Here is a 26,300-nt window from a genome sequence, read left to right as displayed (position 1 = left end):
GAAACCATCTAGATGGCTTTTGGAGGTCACTTTCCTTACCTATGGTCTTATGAAACCATCTAGATGGCTTTTGGAGATCACTTTCCTTACCTATGGTCTTATGAAACCATCTAGATGGCTTTTGGAGGTCACTTTCCTTACCTATGGTCTTATGAAACCATCTAGATGGCTTTTGGAGGTCACTTTCCTTACCTATGGTCTTATGAAACCATCTAGATGGCTTTTGGAGGTCACTTTCCTTACCTATGGTCTTATGAAACCATCTAGATTGTCTTTGGAGGTCTCTTTGCTTACCTATGGTCTTCTGATGGCCCGATGAGACCATCTAGATGGCCTTTGAGGGTCCCTTTCCTTATCTATGGTTTTGTAAGATTGTCTAGATGGCCTTTGGGGGCCCCTTTCCTTACCGATGGTCTTATGAAACCATCTAGATGGTCTTTGAGGGTCACTTTCCTTATCTATGTTCTTCTGATGGCCTGATGAGATCATCTAGATGGCTTTTGGAGGTCACTTTCCTTACCTATGGTCTTATGAGACCATGTAGATGGTCTTTGGAGGTCTCTTTGCTTACCTATGATCTTATGAGATCGTCAAGATCAGGGCTCTCCAAATTAAGGCCCATGGGCTGGATGCGGCCCTCCAAGGTCACTTACCTGGCCTCTGTCCTAAACTTTAGACCTAGGGTTGACCTAAGTCTGAAATGATTTGAAGGCACACAGAAACAATACTTTTTTTTTTTTACTATTTACTAAGTGAATCGGCCCTCCACTTAAAAAATTTGAGAACCCCTGGTATAGGGTTCTCACCCCATGTTCTCCTCCACATACAATCACCATGTTCAGAACTGACTCAATAACTACATCCATGCCTTGAAATTTGTCCATGAAAACTAAATAGTTTTAATGTAATGTTGGCTAATGTGTAAGCAGTGTATGGGGCATGACAGGGTTGGAGTAGCTGGTCCTTGTGGCCTCGTCCAGTTCGAGGATTCTGTGATTCAGTGTCTTTTGTGTTGGGTGTGGAACATGACTGTTTGTATGTCAACTTCAAGCAGGATAACCAAGAGTCGTCACTTTTGTTTTCATTTTCCAGCGGAAAGCCTTCTTGATTTGCTTCCTCTGTGTGCAAGAGAGTCGCGAATTGTGGAGCAGGTTCCACATCAACCAAATTTCTGCCACTTTCAGGCTATGGACCACCATGAGGTCTTTGTAAAAACAAGGATCGAAAGTCTGTAGGTTAGGGGCTGCGGAGGGCTTGGTAATCCCAAAGGTCTTGAACCCTTCATGCATGACAGGCTTCAGGTTGATTCTTTGCAGGCACATGCCTAAGAAGACGTCGTCAATGGGGAAGAGTTCCACCTGGTTGCAGGCCTGGGAGAGTTTCCTCATGGTACTGCTGGAGAGCAAGAACCCTCCGCCTCCAGCGTAGACCGGATACATACCCAACCCGTACATTGTCTCTGGGATGTAGTATTTGCTCTTGTGCTTTCGGATCGGTTGTGCGTTGTAGATGATATCTCCGACGAAGAGGTCCTCGTTGGGATCACGGCTCTCGAGGAAGTGAACAATGTTCTCCACATTGACAAAGACGTCGGCATCGCCCTTGAAGATGAACTTGGTGTTGGAACAAAACTCGTCAGCCCAGTTGAGGAAATGGATCTCTTTCAGAGTCAAGTTGAAGAAGGTATCGAGGAAGTCCCACAAGAGGATGTCCCGATACATCTGGCTCTCCTGTTGAACGAGAATCTCCCAGGTCGGCAAAGTTGTCTTATTCTTTGGGACGGCCAGGAGGAAAACCCTTTGGACCTGGGCTCCGTTCACCAACCCTTCCCTTCCCCAGGTTTTCCGGACAATCTCCCGGCGGTCAAAGTCCTCAACCAGGGATTTGACAGCAATGAGCAAGAAAGGGCCGCCTGGGTTCCTTTTGCACTTCTTTGGTTGGTTAATGAGAATATCAAACTTCCTGTTGTCCTTGTCCCGAAGGTACTGCCTGAAATCAAAGGCGGAAGGTGTTGAGGGTGGAGGACTGGTGCCCACGTGGCTTTCACTGGCCACCTTGAGCTCCTTCATGGCAGAAATAATTCCGGGCCCTGATGCTGTAGGCCTGGCATCCAGCTTTCTTTGGAGGGCATGGAAAGCCCTGCCTGTTGCTGGTGAAGGCCTCCTCTGGACCTTCACTGGTTCTTCTCGAAGGGAAGTGTGGCCCAGCTGGGAATAGAGGATGGTGAAGAGCGCTACCACCAAGAAGAGTGTACAGATGGCATCACCCTTCAGTTGAACTCTCATTGTCTTCACAAATTTCCAAGAGACGTTCGTTGTAGTATTAGGAGAATGGTCTGCTGGCCTTTTCCATCTGCAAATAAAGAAGAGAGAGGTCAGAGCAGTTTATTCCATCACTTGCAGTAAATCGGGGCATAATAATAATATAAAAATACAGTAGAGTCTCACTTATTCAATGTTCTGAATTATCCAATGCATTTTTGTAGTCAATGTTTTCAATACATCATGATATTTTGGTGCTAAATTCGTAAATATAGTACAGTAGAGTCTCATTTATCCAACACTCGCTTATCCAACATTCTGGATTATCCAACGCATTTTTGTAGTCAATGTTTTCAATACATCGTGATATTTTGGTGCTAAATTCGTAAATACAGTAATTACTACATAGCATTACTGTGTATTGAACTACTTTTTATGTCAAATTTGTTGTATAACATAATGTTTTGGTGCTTAATTTGTAAAATCATAACCTAATTTGATGTTTAATAGGCTTTTCCTTAATCTCTCCTTATTATCCAACATATTTGCTTATCCAACATTCTGCCGGCCCGTTTACATTGGATAAGTGAGACTCTACTGTAATTACTACATAGCATTACTGCGTATTGAGCTACTTTTTCTGTCAAATTTGTTGTATAACATGATGTTTTGGTGCTTAATTTGTAAAATCATAACCTAATTTGATGTTTAATAGGCGTTTCCTTAATCCCTCCTTATTATCCAACATATTCACTTATCCAACGTTCTGCCGGCCCATTTATGTTGGATAAATGAGACTCTACTGTAGTAGAGTTGGGTGTCATTTGTGTACAGATGACACCGAACTCCAAAACCCCTGATGATCTCTCTCAGTGGCTTCATGTAGATGTCAAACAACATGGGGGACAGAACTGAACCCTGTGAGACCCCACAAGACAACAGTCGTGAGGTCGAGCCGGTGTCCCCCAACACCATCATTTGGGTACGTTCTTTCAGGAAGGAGTGGAGCCACTGCAGAACAGTGTCTCCAAGTCCCATCCCAGCCAGGCGATCCAGAAGGATACTGCGAAGAGCTAATAACAACTGCCACCAATTTGTAAAAATGCAACCACCAAAGACTCAGGGAGGAGACCTTTTACTTTTTTTTCCTTTCTTTTTCTTATTCGCTTTAGATGGTAGCGTAACTTGGTTTATAATACATGCGACAGAGGCTTAGATGTTGAAAGAACAATAACAAGAGTATTCAGGCACAGAGCGTAGTGGTTACAATGTTGTTTCTCACTTAGAGGTATTTTTATTAACAGTTACAATACTAGAATGAGATGAGTCAAACTCTCTAAAGTGTCACTTCTTTTACTTAAAGTAGTTAAAACTTCTTTCTCTACTACTTTTAAACCGCAGTCACCCCTGTGATATACGATCACAGATTCTCTGTGCCTTACCAGGACACAGACTACATTAAATAAGTCACCAAACTTATTTTAAACCGACTCAAAATGAACAATTGAGTCTTCTTGATCCCATCAACCTAGGATCAATCTTCCCTGTGCCTCATCAGAGCACAGACTGACTCTCTTTTTTAAACTCTGCACTTCTTCAACTAAACGGCAATTGTCTCTGCCTACTTCTCCATGGCAACCAGCCTGAGTGCTGAGATGCAATAACTGTAATACTTACCCTTTTTAAAACACAAACACACAATTAAACATAACATCTGTAAACTAAAAATTCGTACTTCATTAAAGATACCATGGATGGTATCGAAGGTCGCTGAGAGGTCCAAGAGAACGAACAGGGATACACTCTATGTCGAGTTCTCGCTGTAGATCATCTTCCAAAGTGACCAAAGCTCTCTCCATTCCATGGCCGAGCCTGAAACCGGACTGGAATGGACCCAGAGCCATTTTTGCCTTCCCAGATCTTAGTCAGCTGCACATAACTCTTATATCTTGAGCTCTGAATATGACGGAGAGTCTCCGATTAAGCGCTGCTTTTGTTCTGGGCGGATTTGGTTTTCTTTCCGATTGTCACGACCCAGGCGGCAGAGGCACCAATAACCATACACAGAGGCCAGAATCTAACTAATATCTTTATTGAAGGAATATATAAAGTTAATAAAAACAAGTATAGAAAATAGTCCAGAATTAGACCCTTCAGGAAAGGTCAGAATTAGTCCAAAAAAGCAATGTCCAATAAGAAATATTAAGGTCCAAAGTTGTAATCCAATAACCGAAACACTCACTTTGCCAAGCAAAGTGAGGGGAGATGACAAGGTCCTTAGTCCATAAAACTTGAGCGTGGCTAGGAAATAACTTGATACTTGAAACAAGGCTTGAACGTGGAACAAGGTAACTAAGAACAAGAACAAGGTCCGTGGAATAACTTGGTAAAATCCGTGAAACAAGGCAAGGATTAGTCCTGGGAAACAAGGCAAAGTCCGTAGGTAAACAAAGGCTGGGAAGCAAGGCGAAGGCTGGATAGCAAGGCAAGGCTTGAGCTGAAGCGAGGCTTGAATCGGAGCGCGCTGTCCAGACACAACTCGCTCCGTAGGCTGACGAATTGACTCCGCGAAGTTGCTACGCGGGCAAAACACCTATATAGAGTCCAACTTTCTCACCAAAGCGGTTCTCTGGGAATCAGAAACGAAAGCTAAACTCTGAGACCAGATGTTAAACTCCTTAAAGATTCTCACGAGAACCAATGTTAATTGGCAACATTCTTAGCTGCTATCCTCGCACTCCTGCGCGAAGCTGAATCCAAACTTCTCTGTTGTTTACAAAACTCCCGGCGCAAGAACACGGGAGAAGTAGGCTCTGGGGTTGTTTGACATACTTCTGGGGCACAACTTTCTTGCAGGTGCAAGGTTTCCAGATCTGCCTGGGAAGGATCTGGCTGAGAGGAATCCAGTTCAGACTGGGAAGGTAAAAAACCCAAGTTTTCATCTTCATCAGGGATTACAATGTCCTGAGCAGGACTACAAGGCCCATGGTTCATCACACTATCCCCCTCCTCAGGGCCCCTCCCAAACTGGGGTCCTCTCCCCGAAGCGCGAGGTCGCGGTTTGGTGGGATAGGTCAGATGGAAGCGACGGGTTAGATCAGGAGCATGGACTGTGGAGGCGTCTTCCCAAGAGCGTTCCTCAGGCCCAAAACCCACCCAGTCAATGAGATATTGTAGGCGGCGGCGATGAAAGCGAGAATCCAAAATGTCCTCAACCTCGAACTCCTCCTCCCCATTCATCAAAACAGGAGGGGGGGCTGGTTGGTCTGTATCAGGACGCACACCATCCGCCGGAAGGAGCAGGGAACGGTGAAACACTGGGTGAATGCGCATTGAACGCGGAAGTTGGAGTTTGAAAGTCACGGGGTTTAATTGCGCCACCACTGGATAGGGGCCAATGAAGCGGGCATCTAACTTCCGGCATGGGCGGTGGGAGGGCAGAAAGCGAGTGGACAGAAAAACCCGATCTCCTACCTTGATTTCGGGGCCCGGCTGGCGGTGTTTGTCAGCGTGGCGTTTATAGTCCTCCTTGGCTTGGTCCAGTTGCTGGAGCAAAAGTTGTTGCACCGCTGCGAGTTCCTGCAGCCAATCCTCTGCTGCGGGAACTTCTGAAGTTTCAATGACAGGGGGAAAGAAACGTGGATGGAAACCGTAGTTTGCAAAGAACGGCGTTTCTTTTGTAGAAGCTTGAACTCCATTATTGTAGGCAAACTCAGACAGTGGTAACAGAGAAGCCCAATTGTCCTGTTGGTAGTTTACATAACAGCGAAGATACTGCTCCAAAGTGGCATTGGTGCGCTCCGTTTGCCCATCTGTTTGGGGATGATGAGCTGAAGATAAGCGAGAGTCTATGCCCAGTAGTTTTTGTAGTGCCTTCCAAAAACGAGAGGTGAATTGAGATCCACGGTCTGTGACTAAACTCTTGGGCAATCCATGTAGTCTGAAAACATGCTGAAGAAATAGATCCGCAGTTTCTTTGGCCGTGGGGAGGCCTTCGCAGGGAATGAAATGGGCTAACTTGGTGAATAGGTCCACCACCACTAAGATCGTGGTGAATCCACAGGAAGGTGGTAGGTCAGTGATGAAATCCGCGGAAATTATTTCCCATGGGCGAGATGGGGTAGGAAGGGGGTGCAAAAGCCCTGAGGACTTCTCCCTTCGTATCTTGGAGCGCTGGCATACTGGGCAGGTGTTGACATATTTTTCCACATCCTTGCGGATCTTGGGCCACCAAAAATCTCTTAGGATCAAATGCATGGTTTTAAATAGTCCGAAGTGTCCTGCTGGTTTGCAGTCATGACACAGACGAAGCGCTTTTTCCCTGCCCGGTCCGGGTGGGATATAAACATGATTTCTATAGCAGAGCAGCCCATCTTTAAGCGAAAAGGGAAAATGCAGACCTTGGCGAAGTTGGTCCTGCGCCCAGGCATCTGCTTGCTGACTAGCCCTGATTTCTTGAGCACAGATGGGTCCTGGAGTAGGGGAAGTTGAACCAATGGGACTGGATTTGGTGTTCCCCACTGTGAGCGTGGCAAAGTTCTCAGGTTGTAGCAGTTGGGATTCAAAGGTCTCCTTGCGTCCTGCAGCGTATTCCGGTTTACGTGACAGGGCGTCTGCTTGCTTGGTTTGAGCTGGGGTCACATAATGGATCTGGAAGTTGAAACGTTCAAAGAATAAAGCCCAACGTTGCTGCCTCTGATTTAGTTTGCGGGCAGTTCTTAGATGTTCTAGATTACGATGATCAGTGTGGACTTCAATGGGGAATTTGGCCCCTTCTAGCCAATGTCTCCAAGTTTCAAAGGCTGCCTTTATGGCCAGTAGTTCTTTTTCCCAAATGGTGTAATTCCTCTCTGGTGTGGTTAGTTGACGAGAATAAAAGGCACAGGGGTGGAGGTGATCTCCCACCGGTTGTAAGAGTACAGCCCCAATTGCCACATCAGAGGCGTCCGCTTGCACCACAAAAGGGGTTCCAGGATTTGGGTGCTGTAGAATTGGCTGGGAGGTGAATAGTTTCTTCAGTTGCTGGAACCCTTTCTCTGCTTGATCAGTCCAGCGGAAAGGCTGCTTTCCACGGATGCAGCTAGTGATGGGGTCGGACCAGCGGGCAAAATCTGGAATGAACTTGCGGTAGTAGTTCGCGAACCCCAAGAAACGCTGCACCTCTTTCTTGTTAGTTGGCGCCCGCCATTCCAATACTGCTGAAACTTTGGCTGGATCCATGGAAAGCCCTAGAGGCGAGATGCGGTAGCCAAGGAAATCTACCTCTTGTAGATCAAAAGCGCATTTTTCTAGCTTGGCATAAAGTCCATGATCCCGCAGTCGTTGCAACACCATTTTGACGTGGTTCTCATGTTCTGATTGTGATCTGGAAAACACCAAAAAATCGTCCAGGTAGATTATCAAGAATCTGTCTAGATAGTCCTGAAAAATATCGTTGACAAAATGCTGGAACGTTGCGGGAGCTCCGCATAAACCGAAATTCATAACTCGGGACTCGAATAATCCGAATTTAGTCTGGAAGGCGGTCTTCCACTCGTCCCCTTCTCTGATGCGAACTAGATTATAAGCCCCCCGAAGATCCAGCTTGGTGTAGACCTTGGCTCCTCGAAGTCGGTCCAGTAGATCCGAGATTAAGGGCAGGGGATAGCTGTTCCGCTTGGTGATATTGTTCAATGCTCTGTAGTCCACCACCAAGCGTAATTCCCCTGACTTCTTCTTCACAAACATCACTGGGGAGGCGGCTGGGGATTGAGAGGGTCTGATGAACCCCTTGCGAAGGTTTGTCTCTAAGAATTCCCTGAGAGCTTCTTGCTCTGGTTCAGTCAGGGAGTAGAGATGCCCTCGCGGGATCGGGGCCCCCTCCACCAAGTCAATGGCACAGTCATAAGGTCTATGTGGGGGTAATTTTTCGGCTTCTTTCTCATTGAATACATCCCAATACTCGGAGTACTTCTTTGGCAAGGTGATGATGGGCTCGGAGTCTGTGGCATGGCATACCTTGGCTACGAGGCAATGGTTTTGGCAGTACGGTGAAGCAAACTGCAGTTCTCTGTTGGACCAGGAGATGTTAGGGTCGTGGAGTGTCAGCCATGGAATTCCCAAAATCACAGGGAAATGGGGAACCTCGGTAACAAAGAAGGAAATCTCTTCCATATGTTCCCTTATCCACATCCTGGTGGGTTCCGACCACTGGCTTACGGGGCCCGTCTTGAGGGGACGGCCGTCTATGGCTTGCACCACACGGGCATTCTTGAAATCATGATATTGTAATCCCAGAGAGTCGGCATACTCTCTATCGATGAAATTGTTGGTAGCTCCAGAGTCTATCATGGCGTGGATCATGACGGGTCCCCTTTTTGCTGACCATAATGTGACCACGAGAAGGAACAGGACCCCGGTTGGCGGCTCTTGGATGGATTTTTTGACCGGGTTGGCGAGCCTCTCTACACCCGGTCGTTGGCTTCCCCCGCCGGCTGTGTGCCAGTCGGCTCAGACGCCTTCGACTCCGTGGAGGACGCCGCCGCAAGACGGGCGGCAGGCTTCCCTTTGGCTGGGCACTCTCTGGCGAAGTGGCCCCCATTCCCGCAGTACCAGCAGAGGTTCAAGCGTTGACGACGGGCCTTCTCGGCGGCATCTAGTCTGGGACGCACATTGCCCAACTGCATCGGCACCTCCTCGCCTCCTCTGGGGTATGGGGTTGGCGGCGGGGGTCTCCACACCGGACGTGGCTGAACACTGGCGGGAGCGGGGGGTTTTGCCCCGGCTCTACCGCCCTGGCCTCGAACCCATTGTTTCCTGTTGGCAATCATGACTTCAGCCCGTAAACATTGATCAATGAGTGCCTCGAGGGTCTGGGGAGGATCCACCTTGGAGATTTCTTCCAGCATTTCAATGTTGAGACCCTCCCGAAATTGTCCTCTGAGGGCTACATCGTTCCAGCCGGTGTTGTGGGCCAGCACGCGGAACTCGGCTATGTACTGAGACATGGGTCTGTCTCCTTGAAGGAGGCGCCGGAGTTTGTGACCGGCTGCCTCCAAATTGTCCTCGATTCCCCAGGTCTCCTTAAGGTGATCCAAGAAGCGTTGTGCTGAACTTAGGTGGGGGGAGGCTTGATCAAACAGGGCCGTCGCCCAGCTAGCCGCTGGTCCGTCTAGAAGACTGTAGACCCACGCCACCTTGATGTCTTCTTGGGGAAACTCGGCATCACGGGCCTCTAGATAAGCTTGACATTGGCGGCGGAAAACATGAACCTTAGCAGCTTCTCCAGAAAACTTGGTAGGCAACGCCATGGCCGGGAGGCGAACTCCGCGCTCCCTCAACCCTTTTATTTCTCCATCCTGCGCGTTGAGTCTGTCACGGATGCGGTCCACTTCGTCCTTGCTGATGGTGTAGCTGAGCGGCTGTCCAGCCGGCGCGGCTCCGGTAGACATCCTGGCCTCGGTTAGTTGGTGCTTATGGGTGGCGGAGTCAAACTGTCACGACCCAGGCGGCAGAGGCACCAATAACCATACACAGAGGCCAGAATCTAACTAATATCTTTATTGAAGGAATATATAAAGTTAATAAAAACAAGTATAGAAAATAGTCCAGAATTAGACCCTTCAGGAAAGGTCAGAATTAGTCCAAAAAAGCAATGTCCAATAAGAAATATTAAGGTCCAAAGTTGTAATCCAATAACCGAAACACTCACTTTGCCAAGCAAAGTGAGGGGAGATGACAAGGTCCTTAGTCCATAAAACTTGAGCGTGGCTAGGAAATAACTTGATACTTGAAACAAGGCTTGAACGTGGAACAAGGTAACTAAGAACAAGAACAAGGTCCGTGGAATAACTTGGTAAAATCCGTGAAACAAGGCAAGGATTAGTCCTGGGAAACAAGGCAAAGTCCGTAGGTAAACAAAGGCTGGGAAGCAAGGCGAAGGCTGGATAGCAAGGCAAGGCTTGAGCTGAAGCGAGGCTTGAATCGGAGCGCGCTGTCCAGACACAACTCGCTCCGTAGGCTGACGAATTGACTCCGCGAAGTTGCTACGCGGGCAAAACACCTATATAGAGTCCAACTTTCTCACCAAAGCGGTTCTCTGGGAATCAGAAACGAAAGCTAAACTCTGAGACCAGATGTTAAACTCCTTAAAGATTCTCACGAGAACCAATGTTAATTGGCAACATTCTTAGCTGCTATCCTCGCACTCCTGCGCGAAGCTGAATCCAAACTTCTCTGTTGTTTACAAAACTCCCGGCGCAAGAACACGGGAGAAGTAGGCTCTGGGGTTGTTTGACATACTTCTGGGGCACAACTTTCTTGCAGGTGCAAGGTTTCCAGATCTGCCTGGGAAGGATCTGGCTGAGAGGAATCCAGTTCAGACTGGGAAGGTAAAAAACCCAAGTTTTCATCTTCATCAGGGATTACAATGTCCTGAGCAGGACTACAAGGCCCATGGTTCATCACACCGATATAAGAGGGTAAGAATACTGTAATGACAACCCTGGCAGCAAATTCTGGCCCAGTTTAGCTTTGTAGGCTTGGGCCTTGGCTCAACTCTGTGTTGGGATGGGAACCCGCATTTTCCATGATTGAGAGATTTCGCCTGCCAACAGCTCTGCAAAAGCCAGCAAAATCCTGGAGCCTCCAATGTTTGGGCCAGAGCCCGGAATCTCTTTGTGGGAGGGAAGGCCCTTGAATATTGCACAAGAGACGAAAAAGATCTGAAAAAATCTCATTGGAAAAGAAATTGTATTTTTTAACATCTGCCTTTGGCAACTTGATGCCTTCCAGAATTACTACAGTTCCTATTATCCTCAAGGCATCCTGGAAGGTTCCACTTTGGGGAGGCCTGAGTGATTTATATGTGCATATGTACAGTAGTCACTCCATATATGTGTGATTTTCTATAATGATGGGAGCAATGTGCTCAACATTTTTATATTTGTGCTGCTTTAATTGCAAATCCAGCTTCAGGCCTCGTGCGGATGGATCTCTTATCATTTGTCTTTCCATCTCAAGAAAATTCTGCAAATGAGTCACCTACTCTCCAAGCCTTATTTGAAAAGGATTGTTGTGTGTTTTCCGGGTTGTATGGCCATGTTCCAGAAGCATTCTCTCCTGACGTATTTATTTACACAGAGACGACGTTGAAATCCACAAGCATGTGGACAATTTCAACAAAAAGGAGGAAACCATGAAAATGAACACAATCTGTCTACCAGTATTTAACAAAAACTCTAAAATCAGAACAATAAATAAGGAACAACACTCTGAAAACAGAGGAATTCCAGATATGAATCAATCAGGGGCAGCTAACACCTCCAAACAAAAGACTCCCCCAGGCAGGAAAAAGCCAGGACATGAAGCTGGCAAGGCCATTAATGCTAATCAAGGTGATTACTGTATATACTCAAGTATAAGCCTAGTTTTTCAGCCCTTTTTTTAAGACTGAAAAATTCCCCCTCAGCTTATACTCCGGTGAGGGTCCTGGTTGGCTTATATTTGGGTCAGCTTATCCTCAAGAATATATGGTACATTTATTATATTTCTCTATTATTGGTATTATTACATTTATTATTTTTCTCTATTATTGTTGCTACTATTACATTTATTTTACTCCATTTTTTATTATTAATAATACATTTATTATTTCACTCTGGTCTTATTATTATTATTACATTTATTGTTTTACTGTATTTATTATTACATGTATTATTTTCCTGTATTTATTATTATTATTACATGTATTATTTTATTCTGTTATTATTAAAAGGATACATAAGCACATTTACATTGAAGAAGATGAGAATAATGATTTAATCAGAGTTGGACAGTCTTATGTTAAATCTGAGCTTTATGTAAATACTCAAAAACATTTAACCTACTGATGCCTCAATTAATGTAATTTTATTGGTATCTATTTTTATTTCTGAAATTTACCTCCCTCGGCTTATACATGAGTCAGTGTTTTTCCAGTTTTTTGTGGTGAAATTAGGTGCCTCGGCTTATATTTGGGTCGGCTTATACTCGAGTATATACCACTTTGATTAGCATTAATGGCCTTGCAAGCTTCATGTCCTAGCTTCTTCCTGCCTGTGGAATCTTTTGTTTGGAGGTGTTAGCTGCCCCTAATTGATTCAGTTATCCAAGCATGTGGATAATGTCAACAGAAAGGAGGAAACCATGAAAATGAACAAAACCTAGCTACCAGTATTAAAAAACTTTGAAATCAGGACAGTCAATAAGGAACAACACTCTGAAAAGAGAATTCCAGATATGAATCAATCAGGGGCAGGTAACACCTCCACACAAAAGATTCCCCCAGGCAGGAAAAAGCCAGGACATGAAGCTGGCAAGGCCATTAATGCTAATCAAGGCGATTAATTACAACATTCAAACTGGCCTCAAACATACAAGAGTTCTTTCTCCAACTCTGGACATTCCACAAATATATAAACTTTCCTTGCTTAGTTTCTCCATATACCTCACAACCTTTGAGGATGCCTGCCATAGATGTGGGCGAAACATCAGGAGAGAATGCTTCTGGAACATGGCCATACAGCCCGGAAAACACACAACAACGCTGTCATTCCGGCAATGAACGCCTTCAACAACACTTATTTGGAACACTTGCTAGGACAAGTTCCTGCTCCGTGTTTGCTTACAGGCAACGAACTGGACAATCGATGAAATGCGACCTCTTGGCCAGTCAGCAAATTCGAGGAAAGAGCCAGTTTTATGGCTCTTCTGTGCTGAGAGTGAACTTGGACTCTGCAGTGGAGCTTGGCTCACACTCCTTTGGCCTTTTGCTGTTAAAACACAACAGCATTTCCTTATTCCCACCACTTTCTCCAGCGCTTGTAAAACAACTTGCCAGCTCTGTTCACAGCATCTTTGAGTTCGCAGCAAAATCTCTCAACTCTAGGACCATGATTCTCTGTGGCTCAATATCGTACAGTAGATCCACGTGAAGACCTACGCTGTACCAAATCCCACTAGTGTTGTGGTTATGGAAACCCCCTGGATATCCTCCTATTCCAAAACATACCAAACCCCATGGATTTTTATAAGGCTGAGAGTTCAAGTCCCCAGGGCCAGATCAGCTACACCCAAGAGTACTGAAGGAACTAGCGGAAGTTATTTCAGAACCACTGGCAATTATCTTCGAGAGTTCTTGGAGAATGGGAGAAGTCCCAGCAGATTGGAGGAGGGCGAATGTGGTCCCGATCTTCAAGAAGGGAAAAAAGAACGACCCAAACAATTACCGTCCGGTCAGCCTCACATCAATACCAGGCAAAATTCTGGAAAAGATCATTAAGGAAGTGGTCTGCGAACACTTAGAAACAAATGCGGTCATTGCTAATAGTCAACACGGATTTACCAAAAACAAGTCATGCCAGACTAATCTGATCTCTTTTTTCGATAGAGTTACGAGTTGGGTCGATACAGGGAATGCTGTGGATGTAGCGTACCTGGATTTCAGTAAGGCCTTCGACAAAGTCCCCCACGACCTTCTGGCAAACAAACTAGTAAAATGTGGGCTAGACAAAACTACGGTTAGGTGGATCTGTAATTGGCTAAGCGAACGAACCCAAAGGGTGCTCACCAATGCGTCATCTTCATCATGGAAAGAAGTGACAAGTGGAGTGCCACAAGCAGGGCTCCGTCCTGGGCCCGGTTCTGTTCAACATCTTTATTAACGACTTAGACGAAGGGTCAGAAGGCACGATCATCAAGTTTGCAGACGACACAAAACTGGGAGGGATAGCTAACACTCCAGAAGACAGGAGCAGAATTCAAAACGATCTTGACAGACTAGAGAGATGGGCCAAAATTAACAAAATGAAGTTTAACAGGGACAAATGCAAGATACTTCACTTTGGCAGAAAAAATGGAAATCAAAGATACAGAATGGGGGACGCCTGGCTTGACAGCAGTGTGTGCGAAAAAGACCTTGGAGTCCTCGTGGACAACAAGCTAAACATGAGCCAACAATGTGATGCGGCTGCTAAAAAAGCCAACGGGATTCTGGCCTGTATCAATAGGGGAATAGCGTCTAGATCCAAGGAAGTTATGCTCCCCCTCTTTCTATTCTGCCTTGGTCAGACCACACCTGGAATCACACTGTGTCCAATTTTGGGCACCACAGTTGAAGGGAGATGTTGACAAGCTGGAAAGCGTCCAGAGGAGGGCGACTAAAATGATTAAGGGTCTGGAGAACAAGCCCTATGAGGAGTGGCTTAAAGATCTGGGCATGTTTAGCCTGCAGAAGAGAAGGCTGAGAGGAGACATGATAGCCATGTACAAATACGTGAAGGGAAGTCATAGGGAGGAGGGAGCAAGCTTGTTTTCTGCTGCCCTGCAGACTAGGACACAAGGGAACAATGGCTTCAAACTACAGGAAAGGAGATTCCACCTGAACATCAGGAAGAACTTCCTCCCTGTGAGAAGGGCTGTTCGACAGTGGAACTCTCTCCCCGGGGCCATGGTGGAGGCTCCTTCTTTGGAGGCTTTTAAGCAGAGGCTGGATGGCCATCTGTCGGGGGTGCTTTGAATGCGATTTCCTGCTTCTTAGCAGGGGGTTGGACTGGATGGCCCATGAGGTCCCTTCCAACTCTACTATTCTATGATTCTATGAGAGTGTGTGATTTGACCAGGGCCACTCTGTGGATTATCACGGCTGAGTGGCAAATTGAACCTGGTCTCCAAAGTCATAATCCAACCCTCAAACCACTATGATCCCTCATTACAATGTTATCCTCACCCTGTATATAGGCATAGAGCCAGTGAAATGTAATAATTTGAACGTTCATTTAGGACACCAAGGTTTGAAAACTGCTCGGCCATGGAAACGCATTGGGGGATCTTGGACAAGGCTAGTTTTTCATCCACGGAGGAAATCAATGGCACACCTTCTCAGAAGAAATCCTACCAAGAAAAAAATTGTATTGAATTGGAATCAAACTGTTTGCAGAGTATGCGTGTTAAAACCTAGATCTTTCTGATCCACATTAAAAAAAACCTTAAAACAACTGAAAAAAGAACTACAATCCACCTGATGAAGACTCTTTTGAATTGAAATCGGTTGTGGTTTTGGAGTCTACTATCCATAATAAAGAAACAAGAACAATCTATATATATAAAAGAGTGATGGCATCACGGCGACCCACAAAACAACAAAACTACAGGCCCCCCAACCTCAAAATTTGACAACACAACCCATCATCCACGCCTCTAGGTTGATACAACAAAAAGAAAAGAAAAATAAAGTCCTAATTAGAAGGAGAGGAATAATTGCTTTTATCCAATTGCTGCCAGTTAGAAGGCTAAGCTCCTCCAACTTGGTCTCCTAGCAACCCAATCAAAAACAATAAAAAAACACTAAAAATAATTAAAAACACTAAAAAAATTAATACAATGAAATACTATAACAAAATAACTAAAAATAATACAACAAAATAATAAAATATAATAAATAAAAAAATAAGTTACAATAAAATTAATTAAAAAAATACAAATCATGTCAAATAAAAATTCCACAACAACTTTTAACCAATACCACCACCACTTTGCCTCAGCAACGCGTGGCCGGGCACAGCTAGTAATTATATATAAGAAGAGGACTCAGTTTGTATATTTGGAACAATTAAAGAACTAAAGAACATTTATTGTTTATGAGAAGAGGAGTAAATTCATCCTTCAAGAGAAAAATACTGTTTTTACTGTGAATGTCACAGTCCTTTGTTTGATTGTTTAACAATGCCTTTTGTATCTGTTTTCATATTGTTGTATTGAACTAAATTTAGGTTTAATGATTTCTGTATTACTGTAATAGTGGGTACTTGTCTTTGTAGTTCCAGGGAACCCATTTTCTTTTTAAGAAAATAGATTTGCCATAAATCAGGCACAACTTGAAGGCACACGACAAAAACAAATACAGAATTACAGATGTGGCTACTTGGCACACACAACAGACAAGTTTGGATGGGTTGCTTTGAGTTTCTGGATTGTGTTTTTCGGGCTGTATGGCCATGTTCCAGAAGCATTATCTCCTGACATTTCACCCTCATACCTCTGAGGATGCCTGCCACAGTTGTGGGTGAAATGTCAGGAGAGAATGCTTCTGGAACATGGCCATAGAGCCCGGAAAATGCACAACAATTCTGTGATTCCAGCCATGAAAGCCTTCGACAACACATTGCTGTGAGTTTCAAGGTTGTTGTGTGTTTTCCAGACTGTATGGTCATGTTCCAGTAGCACTTTCTCCTGACGTTTTTTCCTACAACTGTTGCTATTGGCTTCTTCAGAAGTTCTGTTGGCAGCGAAGTAAGTGGAGTGCGTTGTATATATCTGTGGAATGTCCTGACAGCGAATAATCAAGTGCCAGTTAACACCTCCCAAACAGAGGATGCCTCCAGGCAACAGAGGGCAGGCTACCTCTATGCAGATACCCTCACTGATTTTTTAAAAATAATTTTTATTATGATTTTTCAAAAATGTACAGCAAAAGAGTGAGAACAGATTTCTTAAAGAAAGTGAGGAAATGAGTTTAGTGTCCAGTCACCACTTCCTACCTACCTACCCTCAAAAAAAAGAAAAAAGAAAAAAAGGAGAAGAACAAATAATAATAATAATATAAAAATATAATATATAGTTGACTTCTGTTCATCTTCCTTTACCCCTTGATTATCAAATCTTTATGTATCCTAAACTTTTTTTACAAAGCTTATTTTCCTCTATTGTTTAAAGTCCATCGTTCATAGTGCTATTAATTTATTTTTCATCCATCTTTATATAATTCTCAAACATTGCCCCTCACTGATTGACTTTGCAAACTTCATGGCTACTCAATGCTATTCAAGCTTGCTAATGGCAACATTCACACTTGTTTTAAACAGACAAGAGTTCTTTCTCCCACCCTGGACATTAAATACATATACATTCCACTTGATTCATTGCCAACAGAAGCTTTGAAGATGCCATTAGCTACAGATGCAGGCGAAACATCAGGAGGGAATGCTGCTGGAACATGGCCATGCAGCCCAAAAAAGTCACAGCTAGTGATTCCAACCATGAAGAGTTTAAAGGCAGCTGGAGGCGAGATTCAGACCTAACTCCTTGCTTTGAATCGGGACTTGAATCCAGCCAATCGGATTTCTTTCACGTATCCAGCCGTGCAATGGTCAGCCTTGGAATCTGTTCCTCTTGGCCAAGAAAAACAGAAAGATGCAAAGCAACTGCAGCAAAGGCATGCTAAAAAGGAAAGCACTCAAAGGAGGCAAGTGAAGAAATCCAGTTTTGCTGTAGATCAGGGGTCCCCAAACTTTTTAAACAGGGGGCCAGTTCACGATCCTTCATACTGTTGGAGGGCCAGACTATAGCTGGCCACTGAGCAATAATAATAATAATAACAACAACAACAACAATAACAACAACAATAAAAAAGAGGGTTGGAAGAGACCCTTTGGGCCATTGAGTCCAATCCCCTTCTGCCTTTTTGCACTGAAAGCACAAGCAAAGAACCCCTGACAGATGGCCACCCAACCTCAATCTATATATATAAAAGAGTGATGGCATCACGGCAGCGGACAAAACAACAAAAGTAAACACCCCACAACCTCGAAAATTGACAGCACAACCCCTCATCCATGCCTCTAGGTTGATACAACAAAAAGAAAAGAAAAATAAAGTCCTAATTAGAGGGAGAGGAATAATTGTTTTTATCCAATTGCTGCCAGTTAGAAGGCTAAGCTCCGCTCACTTGGTCTCCTAAGCAACCCACTCAGCCCAGGGGACCCTTTATCTTAACTACCACCAATTCCTCAATACTTTATTTCCCATACCACCATACTTCGCCACAGCAACGTGTGGCCGGGCACAGCTAGTCTATATATATAAAAAAGTGATGGCATCACGGCGACCCACAAAACAACAAAACTACAGGCCCCCCAACCTCGAAATTTGACAACACAACCCATCATCCACGCCTCTAGGTTGATACAACAAAAAGAAAAGAAAAATAAAGTCCTAATTAGAGAGAGAGGAATAATTGCTTTTATCCAATTGCTGCCAGTTATTGGGCTAAGGTCCTCCAACTTGGTCTCCTAGCAACCCAATAAAAAATAATAAAAAACACAAAAAATTAATACAATAAAATACTATAATAACAGAAAATAACTAAAAATAATACAAGAAAATAATAAAATATAATAAATGAAAAGATAACTTACAATAAAATTAATTTTTAAAAATACAAATAACGTCAAATAAAAATTACACAACAATTTTTAACCAATACCACCCACCACTTTGCCACAGCAACGCGTGGCCGGGCACAGCTAGTGTTAATAATAATAATAATAATAAAGAGGGTTGGAAGAGACCCCTTGGGCCATTTGGTCCAACCCCCTTCTGCCTTTGTGCACCAAAAGCACAAGTAAAGCACGCCTGACAGATGGCCACCCAGCCTCAATGTTAATAATAATAATAATAATAATAATAATAATAATAATAATAATAATATGGGTTGGAAGAGACCCCTTGGGCCATTTAGTCCAATTCCCTTCTGCCTTTGTGCACCAAAAGCACAAGTAAAGCACGCCTGACAGATGGCCACCCAGCCTCAATGTTAATAATAATAATAATAATAATAATAATAATAATAATAGTTGGAAGAGACCCCTTGGGCCATTTAGTCCAATTCCCTTCTGCCTTTGTGCACCAAAAGCACAAGTAAAGCATGCCTGACAGATGGCCACCCAGCCTCAATGTTAATAATAATAATAATAATAATAATAATAATAATAAGAGTTGGAAGAGACCCCTTGGGCCATTTAGTCCAATTCCCTTCTGCCTTTGTGCACCAAAAGCACAAGTAAAGCATGCCTGACAGATGGCCACCCAGCCTCAATGTTAATAATAATAATAATAATAATAATAATAATAATAATAATAATAATAATGAGAGTTGGAAGAGACCCCTTGGGCCATTTAGTCCAATTCCCTTCTGCCTTTGTGCACCAAAAGCACAAGTAAAGCATGCCTGACAGATGGCCACCCAGCCTCAATGTTAATAATAATAATAATAATAATAATAATAATAATAATAATAATAATAATAATAATAATGGTTGGAAGAGAAGAAGAGACCCCTTGGGTCATTTAGCCCAATCCCCTTATGCTCTTGTGCCGTGGGGGCCGGATAAATGGCTTCGATGGGCCGCATCCGGCCCCCGGACCTTAGTTTGGGGACCCCTGCTGTAGATAGATTAGATTACGATTCTTGTTAGATCCTGAACAGTTGTCGAGCGGGATAAATGGACATTGTAGTCCATTGTAGAGGAGAGAATGGTTGCAGAAAAGAGGAACAGTTGAAAGAAAAGCTACAGAGAAGAGGAAGAAGAAAGAGTCTAGGGTTATTTGCACAATGGATTCCCTGCAACCTTCTCTACAGACCTGGATTCACTTGGGATGATTCCGGCCTGGAGGTCTCACGTCGGGGTCTCCTCCTTTAGTCAAAAGCACAAAACTCTTCCGATGTGCTGCTTGGGCAGATGCCAGGCTCTGCAAAATCTTCCTGCCGGGGCCGTGCCATCGCAAGCGCTGTCTCCGTGGCAGGGTTCTTACAGGAAAATCCTTCTTGGTCATACCGAGGGAAGGAAGGCAGTGGGAAACTTTCCCCGAAAGCCGGGCCAAGAGTAAAAATAAGCCATTTTGGACAGACGCCTGGCTTGTGCCGGAGCATGAATGGCTTATTTCTTTTTCCACTTTTCTCATGGGGGACCGAGGGGCTTGGTTCTCCCAAGACCAGGCTGGCAGGGACTGACTGCACTAGGATACAAAACCCATCAACATGCCCGAAACAACCAGTCACTAATGTCCTGAGTTGCTGTGAGTTTTTCAAGCTGTATGGTCATGTTCCAGCAGCATTCTCTCCCGACGTTTCGCCTGCATCTGTGGCTAACGGCATCTTCAGAGTTTCTGTAGGCAGTGAAGCAAGTGGAGTGTATATATATCTATAGATAGAGGTAAAGGTTTTGTCATGATCTCCAGTCTTTGACATCTCCGGTCGGCTGACAAAGAACAGATGCCAGCCATAAAACGGGCCAGCCATAAAACCTCAATTACCCTCTGGTGTGTGAGAGCCCCTATATAAATGGGCCAAAGAGAAGGTTCTGGTATTCTGTACAATAAAATCTGTTGGAATCTACCAGCTTGTGTCTTGGTGCTTTTTCTGGTGGAAGACTGACCCACAGCACAACTGGGAGAAGAGAACTCAACCGGTTTCCCCTGACGTTAAGTCTAGTCGTGTCCGACTCTGGGGGTTGGTGCTCATCTCCATTTCTAAGCCGAAGAACCAGCGTTGTCCGTAGACACCTCCAAGGTCATGTGGCCATTGGCATGACTGCATGGAGCGCTGTTACCTTCCCGCCGGAGCAGTACCTATTGATCTACCCACATTTGCATGTTTTCAACCTGCTAGGTTGGCAGAAGCTGGGGCTAACAGCGGGTGCTCACTCCACTCCCTGGATTCAAATCTGCAACTTTTCAGTCCACAAGTTCAGCAGATCATGCTTGAACATGCTACACCATGTATCTATATGTATAAAAATGTAATGTGACGTTTTATTATGGAGTAAACAACAAAACCACTGAACCCAATCACACCAAATTTGGCCGCAAAAGACATAGTCATCCAGTCTATGTCTTTCAATTAAAAAAAATAGAAAAAATAGTCCAATTTACTATTAATTGCCATTCAAACTGGCCAAGCAAGGATTCTGCAAGGTAGAAAGCAGCCAGGCTTGCAAACAACAAGGCTATTCAGTGCTGTTCAACATGACCAACCAAGATTTCCCCTCAGTTGAAAATCCCCAGGCTTTGAAGCCACGAAGCTACTCCGTCCCATTCAACCTGTCCAAGGAAGGATGCCCATATATAGAAAGCAACCAGGCTTTGAAGCAGCGAGGCTATTCAGTGCAATTCAAATTGGCCAAAAAACCATTCCCCTAGAACACAAGTACCCAGCCTTCCAAGCAGAAAGCCTATTCCTTTGTATTCCAGCTCACCAAACTAGGATTCGCATAAGAAGAAAACGGCCAGGCTTTGAGGCTGCAAGGCTATTCACTGCTATTCTACCTGGTCAACAAATGATTCCCATAAGCCACAACAACGCGTGGCCGAGCACAGCTAGTACACATAATAAAAGCGAAAATATGTATGTATCTATGTGGTGGGGAAACTTCAACAGACGTCACAACCTCTGAGGATGCCTGTCATAGATGTGGGTGAAATGTCAGGAGAGAATGCTTCTGGAACATGGCCGTACAGCCCGGAAAACGCACAGCAACCCAGTTATTCCGGCCATGAAAGCCTTCAACAACACATTGTGTGCATTGACAACTGGGCAGCCAAGGAAGATGAAAGAAGGGAAAAGAGAGCAGAAGATAACCCAAGAACTTCCACAGATATATAAACCAAGTTTCCAACAGACCTCACAACCTCTGGGGATGCCTGCTACAGATGTGGGCGAAACGTCAGGAGAGAATGCTTCTGGAACATGGACATGCAGCCCGGAAAGTGCATAACAATCCAGTGATTCCGGCCATGAAAGCCTTCTACAGCTCACTTGCCTTGTTTCCAATGTACCTCACAACCTCTGAGGATGCCTGCCATAGATGTGGGCGAAACGTCAGGAGAGAATGCTTCTGGAACATGGCCATACAGTCCAGAAAGTGCATAACAATCCAGTGATTCTGGCCATGAAAGCCTTCTACAGCTCACTTGCCTTGTTTCCAATGTACCTCACAACCTCTGAGGATGCCTGCCATAGATGTGGGCGAAACGTCAGGAGAGAATGCTTCTGGAACATGGCCATACAGCCCAGAAAGTGCATAACAACCCAGTGATTCCGGCCATGAAAGCCTTTTACAACTCACTTGCCTTGTTTCTAATGTACCTCACAACCTCTGAGGATGCCTGCCATAGATGTGGGCGAAACGTCAGGAGAGAATGCTTCTGGAACATGGCCATACAGCCCAGAAAGTGCATAACAACCCAGTGATTCCGGCCATGAAAGCCTTTTACAACTCACTTGCCTTGTTTCTAATGTACCTCACAACCTCTGAGGATGCCTGCCATAGATGTGGGCGAAACGTCAGGAGAGAATGCTTCTGGAACATGGCCATACAGCCCAGAAAGTGCATAACAACCCAGTGATTCCGGCCATGAAAGCCTTTTACAACTCACTTGCCTTGTTTCCAATGTACCTCACAACCTCTGAGGATGCCTGCCATAGATGTGGGCGAAACATCAGGAGAGAATGCTTCTGGAACATGGCCATACAGTCCAGAAAGTGCATAACAATCCAGTGATTCTGGCCATGAAAGCCTTCTACAGCTCACTTGCCTTGTTTCCAATGTACCTCACAACCTCTGAGGATGCCTGCCATAGATGTGGGCGAAACGTCAGGAGAGAATGCTTCTGGAACATGGCCATACAGCCCAGAAAGTGCATAACAACCCAGTGATTCCGGCCATGAAAGCCTTTTACAACTCACTTGCCTTGTTTCTAATGTACCTCACAACCTCTGAGGATGCCTGCCATAGATGTGGGCGAAACGTCAGGAGAGAATACTTCTGGAACATAGCTATATAGCCCAGAAAACATACAGCAACCTTGAAGATGAGGGATCCGAAGAGCACATTCTCCTCCCAACCCAGAATTAAAGTGTCCGTATACTTACATCCAACGCAATCACGTCAGCGGCGCATCCTTTCGATAAAGTTTGGGCGCACGGCTGCCAAGTCGGCACATCTGGCCCGCGTTAGTTCTGGCAGGCCCCGGCCTCTGAACGTATAGCCCAGGAAATCCTAGCTCAGCGAAGCCACGCCGGATCTCTTTCCTTCGTTGCATGCAGACACGGCACATCCCTCCTCCTTCCCAGTGTCATCTCTCCAAAGTTTGCATGTGTTGGGAAAAAGACCGTGCAACAGACTGCCTCCAAGCGCCTGTCACGTGATCCAAGCAGATGTTTCAGTCCAAAGGAGGAGGGGCAGCTGTGGTGCAGATGTTGGCCAGCTGCCCTGCAGGAAAAAAACAATAGGAAAGACAAGGAATGGGCTTGGCTGCACATGAGAGCGGCTGCGTTGTCGGCCCACCACAATGGCCCACAAAGGGCCCCATACTGTCCTTTGGGGGAAATGAAAAGCAAGCTGTAAAGTTATCTCCTTGTAGAAGAGGAAATAAATCGCCTCTAACCCTTGGAAGAGTAGCGCCGGTATAAGATCATCACTTTGGAATAGATTAGCAAAGCTGTCAATCTATTCAGGGTGATGATGAGTCCCATTGGGCACACACGCGCATGCGTAGGCATGACTACCGGGGCCGGGCTGTGGCGCAGCTGGCTAGTAACCAGCTGCTATAAATCACTACTGACCGAGAGGTCATGAGTTCGAAGCCTGGGTCAGGTTAAGCCTCCAGCCATTAATAGCCCCGGCTTGCTGTTGACCTATGCAGCCCCGAAAGACAGTTGCACCTGTCAAGTAGGGAAATTTAGGGACGCTTTATGCGGGAGGCTAATTTACAACACCATAAAACTGCCAGCAAAACATGAGGAAAGGAATGCGAAAGTACAGCCACTACTGGACGGTGAAGCAACAGCTCCCCCTGTGGCCGGAATCGTGAAGCTGGAAAAATGTTAAAAATGCCTCTGAGTCTGTCTAATGTATGTTGTTTGTCTGTTGGCATTGAATGTTTGCCATATATGTGTTCATTGTAATCCGCCCTGAGTCCCCTTCGGGGTGAGAAAGAAGGGCGGAATATAAATACTGTAAATAAATAAATAAAATAAATGACTGCTCTCTACGAGGGTTGAACGAAAAGCAATGCCTCCACCTTCGTTACTTGAGTTTGGATGGGAATATTTTCATAAATCAAATGCAGAAATAATCCTTAGACTGTGCTCTTTAACTGCCACTATTCACTCTTCCACATCATCACCAGACAATTGGATACACATCTGCCAACGATGAACAAGTTTTCTGAAGTCGTCACAGAAGAAGTCGACACTCTGTTTCCGCAACCGGCGTCTCACAGTCCCCATCGTGCACAGATCTTCCGATAGCCAATAATGTGCCGGTATAAGATCATCACTTTGAAACAGATTAGCAGGGCTGTCAATCTATTCAGGGTGATGATGGGTCCTATTGGGCACACAAATACATGCGTAGCCATGACTACTCTCTATGAGAGTTATGCCTCCATGTTCGTTATTTGGCTTTGGATGGAAATATTTTCATAAATCAAACGCAGAAACAATCCTTAGAATGTGCTCTTTAACGACCACTATTCACTCTTCTACATCATCACCAGACAATTGGATACATTTCTGTCAACGATGAACAAGTTTTCTGAAGCCGTCACGGAAGAAGTTGACACTCTGTTCCTGCAACCAACGTCTCACAGGACCCATTGTGCACAGATCTTCCGATAGCCAAGCAAAGCAATAATGTGACCCACACGATCTTGTGAAATGCCGATGATGCTTAAAATTTCTCTTTTGACTTCCTGCTGTCAATGATTCAATGACTGCACGTTGCTTAAGTCGCATTGACCAACCGTCTGCACAGGGTTCCATACTTCGCACTTTAACAACACAACCGTTGAATGCTAAGGCTTCCCGCCAAATGGATCTGCCACAGACCAGGACTGCCAGCTGTTGAGGAGTTACGAAGGTGGAGGCATTATACAGTATTATACAGTAGAGTCTCAGTTATCCAACATAAACATTCCGGCAGAACGTTGGATAAGCGAACATGTTGGATAATAAGGAAAGATTAAGAAAAAGCCCATTAGACATTAAATTAGGTTATGATTTTTTATATTAAGCACCAAAACATCATGTTATACAACAAATTTGATGGAAAAAGTAGTTCAATACGCAGTAATGCTATGTAGCACTTATTGTATGTATACACACACACACACACACACACACATTTATATATATATATATACACACACACAAACACACGTTACATATTTACTGACTGTTCGTTTAGTGATTGTTAGTCCTGCAAGTCCATTCATGGTATTTCCTCTTCTTTTCCAAATTGAGACCATTCTAAATGTTAAAAGTCAAGTCTTGCTAATATGCTTCGGAGCATGAAACAATTTTCCCTTTGGGCCTTTGAGAACATTCCTGAGAGGTATTGCAAGTAAACAATGTGTTCCTTTGCATCACTGAGAGCATGTTTATTTGATTTTTGCCATATTTTTGTCTATGTTTAAAAACAACAGCTTTCAAAGGAGGGAAACCAGAAATCATTGCAGCAGTTCATACATTAGGTCTTAACTATTATAAAGTAAGTGTTACAGTATACAAAAGGATGCAAATTATGGTAGTAGACATTAGTGCCCATTACAATAAATGTAGGTAATAATATTGCGGCATGTCCATCCCTCTGGCGTTTTGAAGACAGTATAAAAAGTATAAAACTACAATCCAAATGCGAGGCAGTACAAAAATAAAATGAAATATGAGAGGCTATGGTTGCAGAAGTTATGACAATCTTGCTGAAGCTAAGCAAGTCTGGTTGGAAATTGAACGGGATCACGGGATCCGACGTTGCTCTTTGTCTTGGAAGATGTGAAACAAGACACACAATCACTGTAATGAAGTATGAATTTTTGGTTTACAGATGTTATGTTTAATTGTGTGTTTGTGTTTTAAAAGGGTCAGTATTTCAGTTATTGCATCTCAGCACTCAGAGGTTGGTTGCCATAGAGAAGTGGGCGGAGCCAACTGTCGTTTTGTGGAAGAAGTGCAGAGTTTAAAAAAGGAGTTCAGTCTGTGCTTTGATGAGGCACAGGGAAGACTGATCCCAGGTTGAGAGGATCAGGGAGGCTTAATTGCTTATTTTGAGCTGTAAATAAGTAATGTTATAATGCAATACCTAAGAGGGTGTGTAATGCAAAGCCATTGTCACTTACTGAATGTTTGCCATCTTCATTTATTTATATTCCACCTTCTCTCGCCTTGGGGAATATATAATATAA

General features: G+C 44.4%; 1 protein-coding gene across 2 annotated transcripts; it reads right to left on the bottom strand.

The window, feature by feature from the left end:
* Positions 1 to 869: 869 nt before the first annotated feature.
* On the bottom strand, positions 870 to 23,270 carry b3gnt9 (UDP-GlcNAc:betaGal beta-1,3-N-acetylglucosaminyltransferase 9). 2 transcript variants are annotated; one of them, XM_008111733.3, is made up of 2 exons: positions 22,987 to 23,270; positions 870 to 2,352 (listed from the first exon to the last, which is right to left on the bottom strand). In XM_008111733.3, the coding sequence occupies exon 2, from the start codon at positions 2,283 to 2,285 to the stop codon at positions 1,047 to 1,049; it is 1,239 nt and encodes a 412-aa protein (XP_008109940.1). In that variant the 5' UTR covers positions 2,286 to 2,352; positions 22,987 to 23,270; the 3' UTR covers positions 870 to 1,046. The 2 variants fall into 2 exon arrangements, with proteins under 2 accessions (XP_008109940.1, XP_008109941.1); XM_008111734.3 differs by lacking the exon at positions 22,987 to 23,270 and adding an exon at positions 19,698 to 20,697.
* Between the last annotated feature and the right edge of the window lie 3,030 nt (positions 23,271 to 26,300).

Source organism: Anolis carolinensis, unplaced genomic scaffold (assembly GCF_035594765.1).
Source record: "Anolis carolinensis isolate JA03-04 unplaced genomic scaffold, rAnoCar3.1.pri scaffold_9, whole genome shotgun sequence".
Lineage (NCBI taxonomy): Eukaryota > Metazoa > Chordata > Lepidosauria > Squamata > Dactyloidae > Anolis > Anolis carolinensis.
This window is presented reverse-complemented; position numbering and strand designations above follow the sequence as displayed.